Source organism: Sinocyclocheilus rhinocerous, unplaced genomic scaffold (assembly GCF_001515625.1).
Source record: "Sinocyclocheilus rhinocerous isolate Xijiao unplaced genomic scaffold, SAMN03320098_v1.1 scaffold861, whole genome shotgun sequence".
NCBI classification, from domain to species: domain Eukaryota; kingdom Metazoa; phylum Chordata; class Actinopteri; order Cypriniformes; family Cyprinidae; genus Sinocyclocheilus; species Sinocyclocheilus rhinocerous.
The window spans coordinates 893,750-911,738 of NW_015640043.1; the positions used below are offsets into that span (position 1 = coordinate 893,750).

The following is a 17,989-nucleotide window of genomic DNA, read 5'->3' on the forward strand; positions in this document are numbered from 1 at the left end:
TCCTGTTCAAGAATGCCAGAAGGCCCTGAGCTCCATTTGGCCAGCCTGTATGTCAACAAGATGTGTGAAGGGCTTGTGTTTAGTGGAGCCGTAGAGAAATCTGAAGTGAATAAAAATCCTGAGGTCCCATTCTGCTGCGATACCTACTGCATCAAAGCCCACTCCAGAGGAAAAGAGGTCACTCACACCCACGCCCATTAAAAATGATGACGACGGTAAACGCAAGGCCAGTAAACATCAGTCCCAGCAGCCGATGGATGTGGTTTTCCGATTTGGGATGTCAGGTTTTGTCCGCTTCACCTCAGTAGACGATCTTCCGAAACACGCCCATCTGTGGTTCTACACTAAAGAGAGCCCACGCAGGGTGTTGAGTTTTGAGGACACCCTCAGATTTGGCGGCTGACATCCAAATGGGACCTGGCAAAAAGACAGGTTTTTTTTTTTTTAGATATTGTGGTGTTCTAGTCTCTTATTTTGGGTTGGGCACCACCCGTATAATGTTATGTCATGGAAATTGTTAAAGGGGTCATATGATGCTGCTGAAAAGAACATTATTTTTGTGTATTTGGTGTAATGAAATGTGTTTATGTGGTTTAAGGTTCAAAAAACACATTATTTTCCACATACTGTACACATACACATACATTCCACATACTCTCCTCTATGCCCCGCCTTTCTGAAACGCGTCGATTTTTACAAAGCTCATCGGTCTGAAAAGTGAGGTGTGCTCTGATTGGCCAGCTATCCAGTGCGTTGTGATTGGCCGAATACCTCAAGCATGTGACGGAAATGTTACGCCCCTCACCATATTGTGATGCCGTGTCCCGGCCTGACTTCTTTATGCACCAAGAGCTTGTAACACTCCAAAGAGAAAGGAAAAATTGAAATCGCATCATATTTAAGGTCCCCTTTAAGGTCAATGCTGATATTGGGCACAATGCAACACTGGTTTTATAGTTTTACGCTGTTTTCGGCGGAGTTGCAATTTATACGAAAGTGTCAGTTTACAGTGCTGTCAACTTATCTGTGACCACTAAAACGGCATATTTAAAGGCACAATATGTAATATTGTTTTATTAAAATATCCAAAAACCACTAGAACAGTGTTATATATTTTGCTGATATGTTGTGCGTTTTAATAGACCGGTGACGACGACCATGATTCCACACCCAGTCACCCAGCTTTTGTCTCTTTGTTTATTTTGAATACACGCCCTCTAGCGGCGAAAATTACATATTGTGCCTTTAACTCTTTCAGGGAGAATGTTCTTTCAAATCTGTCTGACAAGGCATTTGACAAACCCATCTGGAGGCGCACTTAAATCAGAAGTATTTCAACGGGATTGGAAACTTATCTTCGAGCAGAGATTTTGTTCAGGTAACTCACTTTCTAATGTTTTCCAGATTTCAATTACTAGATATGCACCGGTCGACTAGCAATCAATTGGAATCAGACGTTTTTTGCTCCTAACATGCATTTGGCAACTGTCTATTTTGTTTGTTTGTTTTATTTTGGCCAATCTATGTCATTTCCCAAAATGGCAAGATGTCATGTCTGAAAAGTGAAAGTTAATTGTGAAGGAAGTATGAAGACATTCAACACAACAAATTAAATTTTGTGTAGGATTGTCATTTCATTTGATGATAAAATTACATTGACATAATTTGATTTTAAACAAAACTACTGCTGTAGCACCTTTGTTTTACTCATTACATAAATTGATTGCATAGCATATTTTAAAGGATTTTATATATTTTAATTTTATTTAATACTACAAAGTTGAAGTCAAACCATTCAGTTTTTTTTTGCTCAAATTTAAAACAACAAAAACAACTTCTGAAGTTATATTGCATTTCTTGTTCATATACTTTCATTCTTTTTTTGTCTGTTGCTTAAAGGAAAAACGTTTGCAGTCGCTATCGCAATCAGCTCAATTTGCTTGTTAAAAAACGGAATAAAAAAACAAGAACAGTGCATTTCTAAATTAACATGTATCTCAACTTTAAGAATAAAATCACATTGTTTAGTTGAAAAATCCGCCATTATTTTACTCAATTGTACATGAAACCCTTGAACTTTTCCTCTCTTTGATGGCCTACTGCCATGTCAGTCTAAATCTAATTATGAGGAAAAGTAACCGATCCGATAAAAGTATGTCCGTGTAGTTCTCTTTAAATCTTAATTCTATTCCAGGAGACCATTCTGTAACATATTTACAGTTCAATCTGATTTTGTTTCATTGCTTGCTTTGTTTTTAGGGGGATCCTGGTCCTATGGTGCCCAAAGGTAAAATCCCTCTGCAATATAAACAGATGATTGATCCTAAAAATGTTAAAGTCACATGTAACTAAAAATATTCCGGCATTAGGTGCCAAACCTCGCAAAATCAAGTGGAAAGGGCAGAAAGATGATCACGATTACACTGACTCAAAAGTGAGATGCTGGTACTTTGCATTTCTGTCACTTGGGTTCATGAACAGATGCCAGAACTTTAAACAACATCTGCTTCACTCTAGAAAGCCAGAAAGACACGCGCTGACAGCACAGCAAAGAAAAACCTGCTAAGAAAAAAGACAACATAAAGGTAAAGAAAGAAAATGCAACCTCCAAAACACAAAATGCTTCAAAAAGACAGAAAAAAAGCACGAAAAGGGTCAATGCAGAACCTGCAGACAAGAACAAGAAGCCGAAAACACAAGGAAAGAGAAGCTCAAAAGGTCAGAATCTCACATTCACCTTTTATATGGCTACTTGCAGTAACATTAGTATTCAGATCCTGATTACATTGCAATGTTGTCCTTTAAGTTCCTCCAAAAGCTGGAACTAACACAATCAAAGGCCAACATGTGGAGGAAGTGATTAAAACCAAAAGAAATTCTGTAACCTGCAGGAAAAGTGTCTTTTAATACAGAGGCCGACTGTGCTCAGTCAGTTGTTGTGTCTTATGTTAATCACTCTCTGGATTCTATTGTAGCAAAGTCACAGCAGAAAAGTAGTGGCACAAGACGAGGCCGTTCCAAATGATGTCACTCAGACTAAATTATCGGAAGAGGCGAAGTCAGCAAGCTACTGTAATGGACCACCCAGACTTTTTATATTCAGTACGGATTTTTTAATCCTTTTTTGAAGTAAATAAGAAATATATGTATGCAATCAAATATATAAATATGTGTATTTTTGTTGTGTAATATGCCTGCATGTGGCCTTATCTTCTTTTACTTCTAGTGTTTAATCAACCATCTTAACTACCCTTTTCCTAAGATTTCACTAACAAAGAGTTGGAGAAAAAATAACCAAGTAATCCATTTTATTGAAATGTTTTTTTTTTTACAAAAAATAAAGTTTGTGTGAAAAACTTTACTGAGACAGTTTAAAAGTGAAAACGTGTATGAATATCATAAACCACAATTTTCCAAAGTGACAGCAGCTACTTAGGGAAAACAAGTGATTCAAGTACCTGCATCATAATCGATATGCAATTAAATGGATCACTTTATAATTAAGAGGAGAGATCTGATCTGAAAGGGTTTGAATGTTAAGGATATTCCAGAGGTGGTCTTTGACACAGGGATAATGGAATCAGGACGCTCCAGGAGATCACAACTGTAAAGACAGTAGGCTATGAGAATAGTGTTCTTCACAATTCAGCAAGAGAACATTGGTATTGATCGATAACTCACTGCCATGCTTTATGCAGTGGAAGGGAAGTTGACAAAGTCGTAGTCACGCTGCTTCCGTGAGACTCATAGAGGCGAATAAGAAGGGCATTCTCTCTACTTTCCGCCTGGGAGAAAAAGGAAACAGAGTTTGTGCTGAACACAGTGGGCAAAATCTGTTAGAAGAGGTCACCGACATTTCATGAATGGTCACCTGTTTTACGGTCTCCAGGATGACAGCAGGGGAGTTTACAGAGAACGCACTCCAGGGTTCAGAAATGACGCCATGAAAGACATGGAGCGGGAAGTTCAGGTTGTAGGCGTACTGGATAACTAAAGCATCCTGGAAGGGGCCTTTACAAATGCATTGATTTTATTCATGGTTGTCTGAAAATGATTTATAATAATTTTTAAATTCAAGATGTACCAACCTGTGTGTGGCATCAAGGCGTAGGTAAAATTATGATGACCCATATCTGCATTGGCATCTGGTGCTTTTGGAGCCCGCAATCTGTGGGGAAAAAAAGGTGATGTTAGCCAAATCATAACACATTTTAATGACCTGACTGTACTTGTGTTAGAAAGATATTGCCGTGTTTATTCTTTCTGCGTGGGTAGCTTACAAAGATAAGGTCATGATGTTTTCATGGATCGAGTAGCCATATTTTGAGTCATTAAGAAGAGCCACACCAAAGCCATGCTCAGACAGATCAGCCCATTTGTGTCCCCACACCTATTATTTAAAACATAAGTTCAAACATTATGTAAAGTTCTCCAAAAGAACATAAAACCACAGATGTTATGAGGAGACGTGGCTGAGAAAACCATGGGAAAAACTGCAGTATTCAACATGGGGGTGTTGGGAAGCAAAGTCTTTCGAATGAAAAGAGCTAATTGTCCTATTGGTGAGGACATTATCTCGTCTTTCTGGCCTAGAATGTGCATGGGCATTCATTGGACCAACTAATAAAAATGCAGTTTTTATCCTGATTTGAGCTAAAGAATCAAGGTTTACCATATGATTTTTTTTCATATTTTATTGGTGGACAAGTTACTGAAATGTACACTTGGCAAAAGTGTCCCAAAAAGAGAGTACTTGTGGACTTTGGTGACTTGTAGCCTTAGCTATACTCAATTTTACAGACCATAGGGCAGGGCTGGGCAACTCTAGCTCTCAAAGTCCACTGTCTTGATTAGGACTTGATTAGGGTTGGAGCTAAACTCTGCAGGGCAGTTGACCTTGAGAGCCAGAGTTGCCCAAACCTGCCGCAAGGTGTCCCATTTTTCATTTTATGTTTTTTAAGGGACTCTTATGAGCATCTCTTTGCAACCACAATGTTCCCTTGTTGTGCCCTTTTGCCACACCCACAATAGTGAGGACACAGTAGACTACTACTACAAAGTTACCAGCATGTGGAAGCTTGAGGAGAACTGCAATGATTGAGGGTGGCATTTCGGATAGGACCAGTTTTGGAGGTTTCCATTCAGGAAGATAGGGGCTATATATCTGTGACCTGAAAATAGTTGACCATGATGTTTCGAGGATGGCCATTGAGTAAAAAGGATTAAACCAAGTACACTACCTCAAAGCGAGCCCAGTCCCAGGAGGTGTTTCTATGTGTGGGCCTCTGCAAGTGTCCAAACTGGATCTCATATGTAGCATTTGGGCTGCGCACCTGTACAGGGAACTCCACCTTCAGAAACTTATGTGACTCTTCCCAGTCCACCTGGAAACAAGGTATCCATTACGCTTCACCGAGTTTCTTGAGCAATCGGTTGATTAAATATCAAGCATAAGATGTCTTTGCTACCTGGGTGTTGAATTTGATATAGGGGCAACAAGCATCCAGAACAATCTCCTGTCTAATAGTACTTTTTCCGCTAATCCTTAGCGAGAAGGAGACGCTGCCCTGATGTGTCCCTGATCTCACCACCTTGGCGGGCTCGATGACCTCAATTACAGGCTTCCTGGGAAAGAAGAGTTATTGCCATCAAGATTATGACATTAACTTGGGTTCATTCAGAGTTCAAAGCTGGATTCATACAGGTTCAGACTCTGATCCCACCTACTGCAGTGACAAGAAACAATCTCACCTTGTCTGAAGGTGGTAGTCCATCACATCCCAGGCATCCCAATACAGAGGCACATCATCAAACAAAGTAAACTGGTTCCCGAGGCAACCCTCGAAAATAGTTTCCCTGGAGTCATAACATAGTTTCTTGCGGTAAGTACTGTAAAAGTACTCCAAGCAGCCTTATAAGATTTTGCACTTTTCTTGAAGGCCCTACATTATGACTCACCTGTTTGTTTGAAGTAAAAGCAAGGACATCAAACGACCCGTTTGGTCTATTGTGGCCTTCAAAAGGCCATTCTCCATCATAATGGTCCCACCGACCTGTATCACAAAGGGCACCCACTGAATGATGAAAATGTGTGGGTCGAAGAAAAATATGGAGAATTTGGAAAATTTCCAAGGGAATCAAGTACCATCATTGTGACAGAAACAGAATCCTTAGGCTCTGCCGTCTCTGTGACTTGAGCTACTCCCACGCTAGGTACTTTCACCAAGGCTGCAGAAACAGGTAGGGACCATAATAGGAGATGTGGTTAATGAAATCTTACCCTATCATTAGATGACACCCTATTATGAGTAGGAGATAGCTTCGAGGTTCACCCAAAATAAGGTAATCTGAACAATGTTGTGTTTTGTCTGTGGAAAGCACCTAATCTTGTTTGAGCGTCCTCCGCTGGCAGTGATATGACTTCAGTTCTCTCCCAAGGTAAAGTATTCAACACAGCCATGCTGGATCCTGCACCCTTCCCAGGAGTGGATCCCAGTGATTCACAAGCAGCAAGAAGAAGTCTTGACCCTGTGGTGCGTATCTCTGAAAATATGAAGTTCATTAGGTCATCTGATGATGCAGTCCATTAGGCATACCACAGGCACAGGAAGTGGAGTTATTTTGTCATCTTTTACTCATCCTCATGTCATTTCAAACCCAACATGAAGGGATGGGCTGATAGGCAGAATGTTTACACATCTGTTTTACATATGCACTATATTTCAAGTCTTCTCAAGCCATACAACTTTAGCTATCCTTCCTTCCAAAGTTGCATAGGAGCACAAATTAAAAGTTGTTGCAATCAGGGAAGCCATTGTCGCTATTTTTTCTACATGCAGACAAAATTCAATAATTATTGGTCCGCTTGTTAGTCCAGTGATCTTTTGAAGGGCATATGTTTTTTTGTTTTGTTTTAGTTTTAATGTGTATTTTAAGATTTTATGCACAGATGGAGAAATTTGCTAGTAGTTAGTAGTAAAGACGAACAGTTCATAATATAAGTTCTTATTCCTCCACCATAGCTCTCAAATCTTGTTTAAGTACTCAAATATGCATGTGAGGATACATTACACTAGTTTTGCTGTCAGTGATACCGAGTGCCGCTGGCTCTCATGAGTCTCAAATTTGAGTGTGCAGAAGTGTGATTGAGATTGCTGAAGGGCAACACTTTTAATGACTTAAATTTCAATATACTGCCCACACAATGCTATCAAATGACATTAGAAGGCTTGGAATACAATGGAGGAATTGTATGGACTACTTTTTGGTATACTTTTATGAGATTAATTCAGAGGTGGAACAACATGAGGGTGAGTAATACAAAAACTGAATTATAAACTATTCATTTAATACTATATTAAATTAACTTTAATTAGACTTATTCTTCTAAAATCAATGGTTGGAAGAAAATATGCAGACAGTAGTACAGGTTTACCATCATAGTACTTTAAAGCATCCTCAACAACCATCTCAATACAGCTGCCAGGAATCACATCGTGAAACTGATTGAGTAGAAGTAATCTAAAATAAAAACACAGTCACTTAAGATCTTAGCTATGCTCTTCTCACCAGGATCTTTGATGCATTAGTACTTGCCTCCACAGCTCTTGAAGTTTGCATGCTGGGTATTTGAAGCTATCCGTTTTACACAAGGCCAGACAGCTAGCCACCTCAACGTCATGAAGCAGAGCTTCACAATGGCGGTTTCCCAATTTTATCTACAAAACAAATAATTAAAATAATTAAAAGGGGGCATTTCATAGCCTTGTTCATTAAAATAGTCCAATTTAAACATAATCTAACAAAAAGTTCCCATGCAAGATGATCATTCAGAAATTGACAGTGTTGACCTTGGAACACTAGGCATATTAACAAATGATCACTCCCTTTATATATCTGATGAATAATGTTATGAACTATGCCTTTAAGTGGGTTAGCCAGTCATAACTGAGGTAATTTACGCACTCTTAAAGGTACAGTAACCAAAAACAGCCTGCTTACTTATGTCAGAGAAATGGAAAATGGTAATGTGAAGCAAAATTAAATGCTTTAAAGGGGTCCTATTATGCTCTTTTACAAAGTCTTGATTTTGTTTTGGGGGTGTACTAGAACAGGCTCTCATACTAGGTTGTTCGAAAAACACATTATTTTTCACATATTTTACATTATTACAACACCTCTCTCCTCAGTCTGGCATGAACGGCTCGAATAGTTCCTGTATCAAATGAAAGCCCGCCTTCTGAATGAGCTTTGTAACTTTGCAGATCTTTTTTATGCTCAAACAGCAACATTACAGACTAACTAAAGTTGAAAAAGCATAATAGGACCCCTTTAAATGCAAAATCTTTATCTATTTTATCAAATCCTGCACTGTATAATGAAAATTAATGCAGATGCAAGTTCACTAATTTAATCAGTTAGGATGTGCACTATATTGGGTTTTGAGAGACGGAAACACACCTTTGCTTGTGTAGTGTATGTGCCATTATGTAGCTCAAGAAAGAGCTCGCCAACCCACGTACACAGGAGGGATGAGTCCGATTCCAGCTGAGAGAACAGGACATCAGGACTTGACATCTGAACTCTGAATGACACAATCACGATAATCTCAAATCATTACTAAATAAAGATGACTGATTCTGGTAATTATTCTTCATTGACGTCATGCATTTGTGCCACAGACTAAGTGCATTTTAATGTCTTTTTTTTTTTTATATATATTGTCTAAACAGCAGGAAATTTATGTTTTTGTGTTACACCCTCAGACAGATGTAAAGGAAACTGACTTTGGCAGGCAATCAGTGTCCCGAACACGCTGTAGACGGTCCAGCATTAGCTGTGTGGGGCCACCGCCCCCGTCTCCAAAACCGAACAAAAACCCGCTGTGATTGGCTCGTCCCTTGTCTTTATTGTTCTTCACAGTGTTGATTAGCTGTGTTGAGCCAGAGAAAGGAGAAATGAGATGGGCGTTCATTAGAGGGAGCTCTCAAATGATGTGTCACATGATGACACACTTACATCTTCCACTTTACCCTTCATCTCATAGGAGTTACCCGGAGGGAAATGAGTGAGAACCTGCGTCCCATCAATACCTTCCCAAAAGAATGTGTTATGCTGGTGGAAAGAGGATTTATGGGCTTTTAAACATCAAAACAACCATAATAAGTGGTTTTTACATGTATAGATGTGGTAGGTACATACCGGAAATGTGTTAACAAGGTTCCAACTTATCTTTTGAGTAAGAAAACGAGAGATCCCACATCCTTTCATGATTTGAGGCAGCTGTGCTGAGTAGCCAAATGTGTCTGGCAGCCAGAACTGTGTGAGATAACAGTAGAAAGTGATTTAGTAATGGAAAGGTGTGTGTTTTGTTTTAAAACAGTGACTAGCATAATACATGAATTTGTAGAATCTGAGTATGTATTATTAAATCTGATTATACATATAATCAGATTACATAATATGTAATCAGATTCTACAAACTAAATACTTGTAATTAGATTACAGTTACTACCGTATTTACTGATTACATATTATTCACAGTGGCAATAAATTATTCATTATTCATGTTTGCAAAGTCTTTCAGTCTTGTGGAATTGCACACACCAGCCACTAGTCAAGTGGCTATAATTATACAGAAAATTGAGAGGCCACAGAGTATTTGATTGGATTTGCAGAAATCGTTTCACTTTTAAGAGTTTTTTTGTTTTCAACACTGGAATACTGCATATTTAATCAACTTCTGATACACACATTTGAATTATATTTGAATTATTACTCCGTGAGTCATTCGACCATGTATTACTAGAAGGCATTAGAGGGCTTTTGTCTTCCCATCACATTAAAAATACACAAATTATTGTTCTAATATATTTATATAAAGTACCTCCTGAGATTTAAGTTAATATTTCATGAATTTAACAACACGTTTGCATGGTCAGGGTTCATGCTCACATGACATGCAGGTAAACAACATATTCTGTCTTATTCGGTTCAAAAGTAATAAAAAATTAGTCAAATTATAATATCCAAAATGTGTAATGTAATAACAGATGACGTAATTACATCTGTTCCACATTCTTTTAGAAGTTTGACTAATTAAGATTTATTTTCTGTCATTGTACTCCGTTTCTTTATCTCTTCTCAAGGCCCATCTGTGGGTTGTGTCTGACAGATATACAGCCTCACGTTCCCTCCTTTCTGGTTCTCAAGACCTCCTCAGCTTTGGCGGAGAGAAGATTTGCACAGTTTTTCTTTCTTAATCTGTTCTTTCCCAGTAAACTGCAGATTTTATTAAAGAGATTCCAAGACCTGGTCGACTGTGCCCATGAGTCACTGCACTCACCTGCATCAACACTGATAATGAAGTAGAGAAAATATACAAACTGTATTGTGTCATGGTGACGGAATGTACATTTTTTAGACAAATTGAGATACCTCTTTACAGTAATGTGCAAATTCATCCTTGAAGAAATTCTGGCCGTGTAGAAACTGTCTTACCATGGATTCCCCAGACGGCAAATTGCCATCCTAATAGAAAGAAACAGAACAAATCAGCTTGTTAAAGAGATTTTAATGAGTTCTGAACAGAATGAGGTGAAGAAACGTGCACAAATATTTTCATCCTACCATTTCCACCCACGTGCCTCCGACCGGAATAAACTGGCCTTTCTGCACAAATTGCTTGATCTCTGAGAACAGGTTCGGGTACCAGCTCTTCACCCACTGGAACTGCTGTGCCTGAACATACACGTTTGTTTTACTATCATGATGAGCATCTCATTGACGTCTATTGCTTTGTACTGAGCTAATGCTATTTTTTATGCCTTAACCTAACCTAAAAAAAATTTACATGTGAATTAACACAATATTTTGTACATTTATTAAGCATTTTCCATTGGCTTACGGCCACGGCGAAGGGGATTCTTTCTCACTGTGACTAAAAAGAAAGAAAATCTGTAAGGATGGTCAGAAACTTACTTGTGAGCATGTAAAGACAAACTCTGGGTTATTCTCTATCAGTCTGATCACAGTGACCCAGCTGCGAGCACACTTCCTGATGGTCTCTTCATAAGGCCACAGCCAAGCTGAGGAGGGTATGAGTAAAAAGGTAATATTGTAAAATATTATTACAATTTAAAATAGCTGTTTTCTATTTTAATATATTTTAAAATGTAATTTATTCCAGTGATGCAAAGCTGAATTTTCAGCATCATTACTCCAGTCTTCAGTGTCACATGATCCTCCAGAAATCATTCTAATATGCAGATTAACATTTTTGAGGACACACGTGATTATTACCCGAGTCAATATGGCAGTGACCCATGTTCCTGATGGTCTCTTCATAAGGCCACAGCCAAGCTGAGGAGGGTACGAGTAAAAAGGTAATATTGTAAGATATTATTACAATTTAAAATAGCTGTTTTCTATTTTAATATATTTTAAAATGTAATTTATTCCAGTGATGCAAAGCTGAATTTTCAGCATCATTACTCCAGTCTTCAGTGTCACATGATCCTCCAGAAATCATTCTAATATGCAGATTAACATTTTTGAGGACACACGTGATTATTACCCGAGTCAATATGGCAGTGACCCATGGCATGCACCACGTGTTGACTCTCCCCATTTTTCTGGGCAAAAAACTTCTGGGCTAGACTTCGAGCAGCAGCAAATGAACTGGGATTGGCTGGATCGCACAGGTTCACCATCTCATTGGCTGTAAACAAGGCCTGGAATCCGCGCTGCTCTCCTTCTCCTAGTATCTGTCCAAAAACAGTGTAAATTAAGTGTCTATTAAGGATGTACATTTTTGATTCCCTGCTCACTTTAACATCATAGTGTGACAATACCTTGACAATATCCACAAGCATCTCAAAGTCAGTGAGAAGCTCTCTGACGTCTTGATTGAAAACAACAAGCTCGGCCTTCTGGAGAGTGAACTTCCTGTTTGGGTCGGGGGCGGCGATCATGGAACCTTTTCCGGCTCCAAAAAGTCCATTACATGCAAGTTCCACATATAGGGTAATGCTGAAAATTGAGATTAAAACATGAAGACTGAACCAAATGTATATCAATTCGGGCTACACTATTAGATTTCCACTTACCCATGAGGTTCACTGTCCTTCAAGCACTCGGTCAGAACATAACTGGTCTTCTCACCTTCTTTGGTCAAACCCTAAAAAATAATTCACATTGAATGCACTCTTAAACATTCGGCAACTCATTCATGAGATCCTAATCCGGGCCTTGGTCTCCTGACCTGGAGTGGTTGTTGATCCCGCCACACCATTCCCTCTCCATCGCTCTCCCATCTCAGGTGCACCTCCTTCCCTCTCCAGGCCTCGGGGATCTTCAAGACCACTTTGAACCAGCACGTCCACCATCTGTGAAACATTTACAGGTAATACCATACACTATTATAAACCGTTTGTTAGACAGTAAACCATTTACGCAACTTACGTGGGCCCGAACGCGTCACCAACTTTACAAAGCTGAAAGTTTTGCTGGATGGCCTCTGAATAAAGAATACGCTTCTCTGACAGGAACACAGAGACGGATTCAAGTGGATGAGTGTCTCCAAACAGTCTGCAGGGAATGAGAGTGTTTAAATCACAACATAACAAACCATCAACAAGAGTAAACAAGGTCAAAGGTCTTTTGTTAATCTTCAAGGACTAGTTACCAAGAAATAACTACTAAATAATAATTATTTAAAGACATGTAGAGTATAATTAGTAGGTTTTACCTAAAAAAACGTCCAATGAATTTGCATAAACACGAATAAATAAATACCAAACATTAGTATGCGTAGAAAGAAACAGTGTACATAAAAGAGCTCTGGCTTACCTTCCTCTAAGATTGCAGTCTGTGAAATATATATCAGAGATAAACTTCTCTGCTCGCTCTAGTAGAGTCCGTCTGTTTTTCAGTACGGGTTGGTGGTACATGATTAAAAACTAACGTAGTTATGAATAAACGGGTCAGCTGCAGACGCGTCTCTGCACTTGTACCCGGAAGTACATTGACAATAACAATCAGCTGTAAATGCCGCGTGCTTCGGCTAATGAACATTAGAGGACGCCATTGCATTATTCTTCTTCTTCTTCTTCTTGTTGCTTTACGGCGGATCGCAGACTTATAAGTGCATTACCGCCACCTATATCTCAAATGGACCATTGACATACCCATTGCATTATGTTTTACACCATCCAAAATATAGCACCATGACCTTCAGTCACTTTTGTGTTTTTATTCAGTTTTATATTCAAAAGTACAAGGCACAAGGTCTTTATATTCTTCAATATTTATTTGTTTGTTTTTCTAGTTACAGTGGATTTATATAAAAAATATCTCATTACAATTGTCTTGGAAACATTTGGTGCCTTCATGATTTGTTTTTGCTACTTTTCAAATGTCTTTTGTTTATGGAATTTACTGTTTAACCCTTGCATTGTTTTACCCAATTCAGATTTTAAACGGTCCATCATGAAACTATGATGATCACAACTGTGAAGATCTATGATGATCAAAAAGTAAAATGAGCACAAACCATCTTAACATTTAATGTGTGAAAATCGTTTGTCCTACAGTCATTTTACCCCTGCTAAATTGTTCAAAAGTTATACTATGGTGTACTTGTAATGACAAGAGACAAAGACAAAGACAAGAAATATCTTTGCCCAAATGTTTTTATTGTATTTCCAAATTGTATTTTGGTTTTAGTTGGATTTGATATAATTTCATGTACTTTGTAGCCTATACTTTGTGCACTTATTTCATTAGTAGTTATTTAGCACACATAAATGCTATTGAATTATAGCCAACGTAATTTAATATAATTGAGTATAATTTAATGTAAAGAATAGAAGTTTGTAAACTAACCTAACTTATTATATTAATATATATTATATTATTAACTAATTGTAAACCAAATATAATTAGTCAACATATATAAAATTAGTAATTAGTAAACCTTTATATAATAATATTAAATAATATTAATATAGTGGACTATTTATGAATGAAGTTTATATCAGGTGTAACAGTGATTAACAAAACATTGAAAAGGAGGTGATGGTTCGACATCTGCAATAAAGCAATTTTTGCTACTTTACATCACAATAAAGTATTTGAAAAGACGCAGCTTGTGGAGACTTACTGATTATTTTAGACTTCAAGTATGAAATTAGTTGAGTTTTTGTGATATAGTCACAAAATTCATTTCTGGCATAACATCATTAGATGCTTTGGAGTTTAACTCCTAACCTGTAACTTTTAAGAACTTGTTTTCTTGTTTGTCCGAATGTTTTTATTCTATTTCCAAATTGTGTTTTGGTTTTCATAGTATGCAAAAAGTTTAAAAATATTATTGTTATTTGTGACACATAAATGCCATGAGATTATATTTATAGTCTAATGTATAATATATAATCAGATATTACTTAATGTACTTTGTAAATGAAGTTTGCAGACTAAACTAATTTCAATGCCAAAGTATATAAAATGTAAAAATGTTGTCAAAATTTAGTACATTATTTTTCATACATTAGTAATAACAAGATTTAAGTTTTATACACAACAATTCACATAATAAAAAATACTATAGCCTACAAAAACATAAATAAAATAAAAATACTAATAAATATTATATAAAATAAAATATATAAAATAATACTAAAAAAATACTATAATTTGTGCTTTTGTCAAGTCAATTTCATGGCATCACAAACAAAACAACTGTCACGGTGACACACACACGAGGAACGAGGAGACGCTGGAGAATACTTTTACCAACATCACAACACAAAGACTGACTACACCAAAACAATTTTTAAGACACAAAATGAGGAAAAATATAATGAAAAATAATACCTCAAAATTCCCAGTGCTCATCACAAATATATGCAGTGTACAACAAACACGCAAAATAAATCAAAATCACATTCTGTCTGCCTTCTATTATTATTTTCCATTGGAGGAGAGTATTTCAATATATTTTCAATATTCAGCGACTGCTGGATTTTTATATATATATATTTTTTGCTTAATGTCATTCAGAATTCACAGCTTCAAGATCTCCAAAGTCAAATCATATGATCATTGCACACTCATAAGTTTTCTCATTATTTTGCCATTAGCTCTCATGCTACACAACTCAAACTCCCAAGAAATCAACTTCCCTGTGGAGTCGAACTCAAATCAAACAGCTACTCAAGATCGTTGATCACTTGGAAATGACGAGCAGGTGAAGGTGGATGTTGAAAATCTAAAAAAAGCTAATCACTCGAGTCGTTATGCAGTCTGGGAAAGCCTGAGCATTCCGGTACATTATATTTGTACGGTTTACAGGGTTTACATGGGCGTTTATAGTCTCATGATTGCTCAGGCAACGAGAGGTCAAAGGTCAACCTACACGCAAGCTGGGGAACAATAGGCCAGTTCTGTGGTGTGTTCAGTGGGAACCGAGAGCGCGGCTCTGCACGTACCCTTTCATTACTCTAATCGGTCCAACAGCACAATAGTAAATACAGGGTGGGGACATCATAACTACTCATCTCAGGCCGCCACATATCCATGCTGAACCAGAACGTCCTCGTTGCCTCGGGCAGAAGCTGCATTTTCCCACCACGTCTGCCTGGCAATGCACAGAGAGATGTCACAAGCCGGTGGACAGCAAAGGAAAGCCACCCTGGCAGATTACTGTATGATGGTTCCTGCTTCACAAAGCACCGGGTTTGATGTCGACTGGTGGGTTTTACAAATGTGGTGAATTACATACTGTATGAAAACGACATATTTTTACTCTCCTTTCGTGTCATCATAGGGTTTTCGGATCCTGTTGGATTAGAATGTGGTTGAAGAAGAACATACCTCAAATAGTCAGAGTTCCTTGAACATTTTTGATCTAAATATTGCATGCAACCAGATGGTTTCTTAGCGACTAGGCCCGTGAGCCAAGGACAGAAACGTGAATGATGGAAAAGCGGATTGACTGCAAGTATAATTTGCTCAGGTTTCATCAGATATTGAGAGGTTATACTTTGGAGATGTTTTCTTCTTTCTCAGCCAGCTTATACCCATTGGTTTTCTCTTTTTGTTCTTCAGTGTTAGATCTAATAAAAAGAACAGAAGATGGGCAGTTTATTGTGGAAATTTGTAGAACAATAAAATTGGAAAACTTGCATTAAAGGTGGGGTAAGCGATTTCTGGTAGCCAATGTTGACATTTGGAATCACCAAAACAAACAGGCCCCTACCCCCTTTGTTTTTTATCCGCCATCTATCTTTCTGTCGCTCGGCACGGCTAATGTCTTGTGCTGTGCACTGAACGTTTTCTCCTCCACATCACGAGTAGACACGCCCCTTACTGCAGATTGGCTACAAGTTTGTTTTGCTACTGGCCCGAATCAGTTTTCTAAAGCGTTTTTGAAAAATCGCTTACCCCACCTTTAAGGTGCTGTAATGTTGGCTATCATTAAAAGTATATGAATGGCGGCAATACCGGCATATTTAAGAAGAATAGTGCAAGCAGCACTACACACCCACATGAAAACAACGGCGCAACTGGTGTTTATCATAGCAAAGGCAACATATCATATTAATTCCGTGAGCGGAGGACGAGAGCGCCCGAGTTTATGTGCTTATAAGAAATCTCTAGCATTAATTCTGATCATGGCTTGTCTTGAAAAATGGCTTGTCTTGAAAAACAAAGACTGCAGGACTGTGCGCCAGAAGTTCGTCGGAGGTAAAATTTGATCGCAACGGCCATTAATCGGCTGTCGGTGAACATGTCAAACCAGGAATCAAAGACTACAGATTTTAGCCTAGGATTATAGGAATCTTATAGGATTTTAAACATTTGTCTTAGACGACCAAATCGTGGCCAAATCTCACAGTGTGAGCCGGGCTTAAAGCGTTTTTGAAAAATCGTTTACCCCACCTTTAAGATGTTGTCGCATTAGTAAAATTTCACAGACAGAAAGATTGTCAATAGCTTATGGATGCACAAAGCACCACTTAACAGAAGTCATTTTCAAACCAAGCAGCTTTCTCGTAGTCAGCGTGACCAACTTCAACACAAACGAAATTTTGCTGGGAACTTTTTTGATCTCACCTCAAAATCCTGATCATGCAGATTCCATTAAAATAGTAAATGTGACTGCACCTTTAGCATAATGATGACTACTAATAAATCAATGTGGGAATACAGCTGTCAGATCCTTTACTCTGTTAGAACAAACACCATGTTCATGTAGTTAGATAAGAGATGGGGAAAAAACAAACAAACATTTCAACCAACTCATTTCTATTGAAGATGACTTCTCCAACTGGTGTGTGCCTGAAACTCCCTAAATTAATGCTGATCAGTTCTGATGGGATCTTTATAGTGCCGTTACACAACATTGTACTCTTTTATGACACATGGCATGTGATCTTCACAAATTGTGAATAAATAATTTATAATTCACTCGGTGTGTTTGGCTTCAAAATAAATGAACATGTACATTCATATAAGAGACAAGAATTTCATTAGACATTCTGCAGAATTTTTGACAATTCACTATGGTGAGGAGTTCACTGCAGTGGTTTCCAAAAGTCCTTCCTCACATATTTTTTCTTAAAAAAAACCTCTTTGTACTTTTAAAATATCTAACAAGACTAAGGGATAAAGTATGCGGTACACTCACAGACATGTTTGCAAGGAAAATGAGTTCATTGTCTTTGCGCAAAAGATTCTGTTTGGTGCAGTCACATTATAGTTGTATAGTAGTATATATACACATTATATACTTTGGCAAAATTTTGCAGGGAAAAAAGGTATATTGTCAATAGTGTTGCAATGTATGAAGCACAGCACACACAAAAATCACAGCAAATTCGCATGAATAATATAAGGTGCTGTCATATATTGAAATTTTGCGGGCAAAAAGGTCCACTGTCTATTGTCAACAGTTTAGCGATATATGAAACGCAGTCACTTTCAAACC

At 37.8% G+C, this 17,989-nt stretch overlaps 1 protein-coding gene across 2 annotated transcripts; it reads right to left on the reverse strand.

Annotated features, from left to right (window-relative positions):
• Positions 1-3,178: 3,178 nt before the first annotated feature.
• LOC107752311 (alpha-mannosidase 2C1-like) lies at positions 3,179-13,100 on the reverse strand. Of its 2 annotated transcripts, XM_016568257.1 has the most exons (26): positions 12,850-13,100; positions 12,463-12,588; positions 12,263-12,386; positions 12,108-12,178; positions 11,853-12,030; positions 11,576-11,765; positions 10,981-11,087; positions 10,630-10,740; positions 10,438-10,530; positions 9,202-9,318; positions 9,019-9,114; positions 8,787-8,932; positions 8,461-8,584; positions 7,597-7,718; positions 7,436-7,521; positions 6,382-6,543; positions 6,146-6,228; positions 5,959-6,053; positions 5,752-5,856; positions 5,469-5,625; positions 5,241-5,384; positions 4,281-4,390; positions 4,089-4,168; positions 3,872-4,011; positions 3,682-3,785; positions 3,179-3,604 (listed from the first exon to the last, which is right to left on the reverse strand). In XM_016568257.1, exons 1-26 carry the CDS (start codon positions 12,948-12,950, stop codon positions 3,490-3,492), a joined length of 3,087 nt encoding a protein of 1,028 aa, XP_016423743.1. In that variant the 5' UTR covers positions 12,951-13,100; the 3' UTR covers positions 3,179-3,489. The 2 variants fall into 2 exon arrangements, 1 of the variants encoding a protein (XP_016423743.1); XR_001641343.1 differs by lacking the exons at positions 3,179-3,604; positions 3,682-3,785; positions 3,872-4,011; positions 4,089-4,168 and adding an exon at positions 5,065-5,171 and having other exon boundaries at positions 4,315-4,390.
• Positions 13,101-17,989: the final 4,889 nt, after the last annotated feature.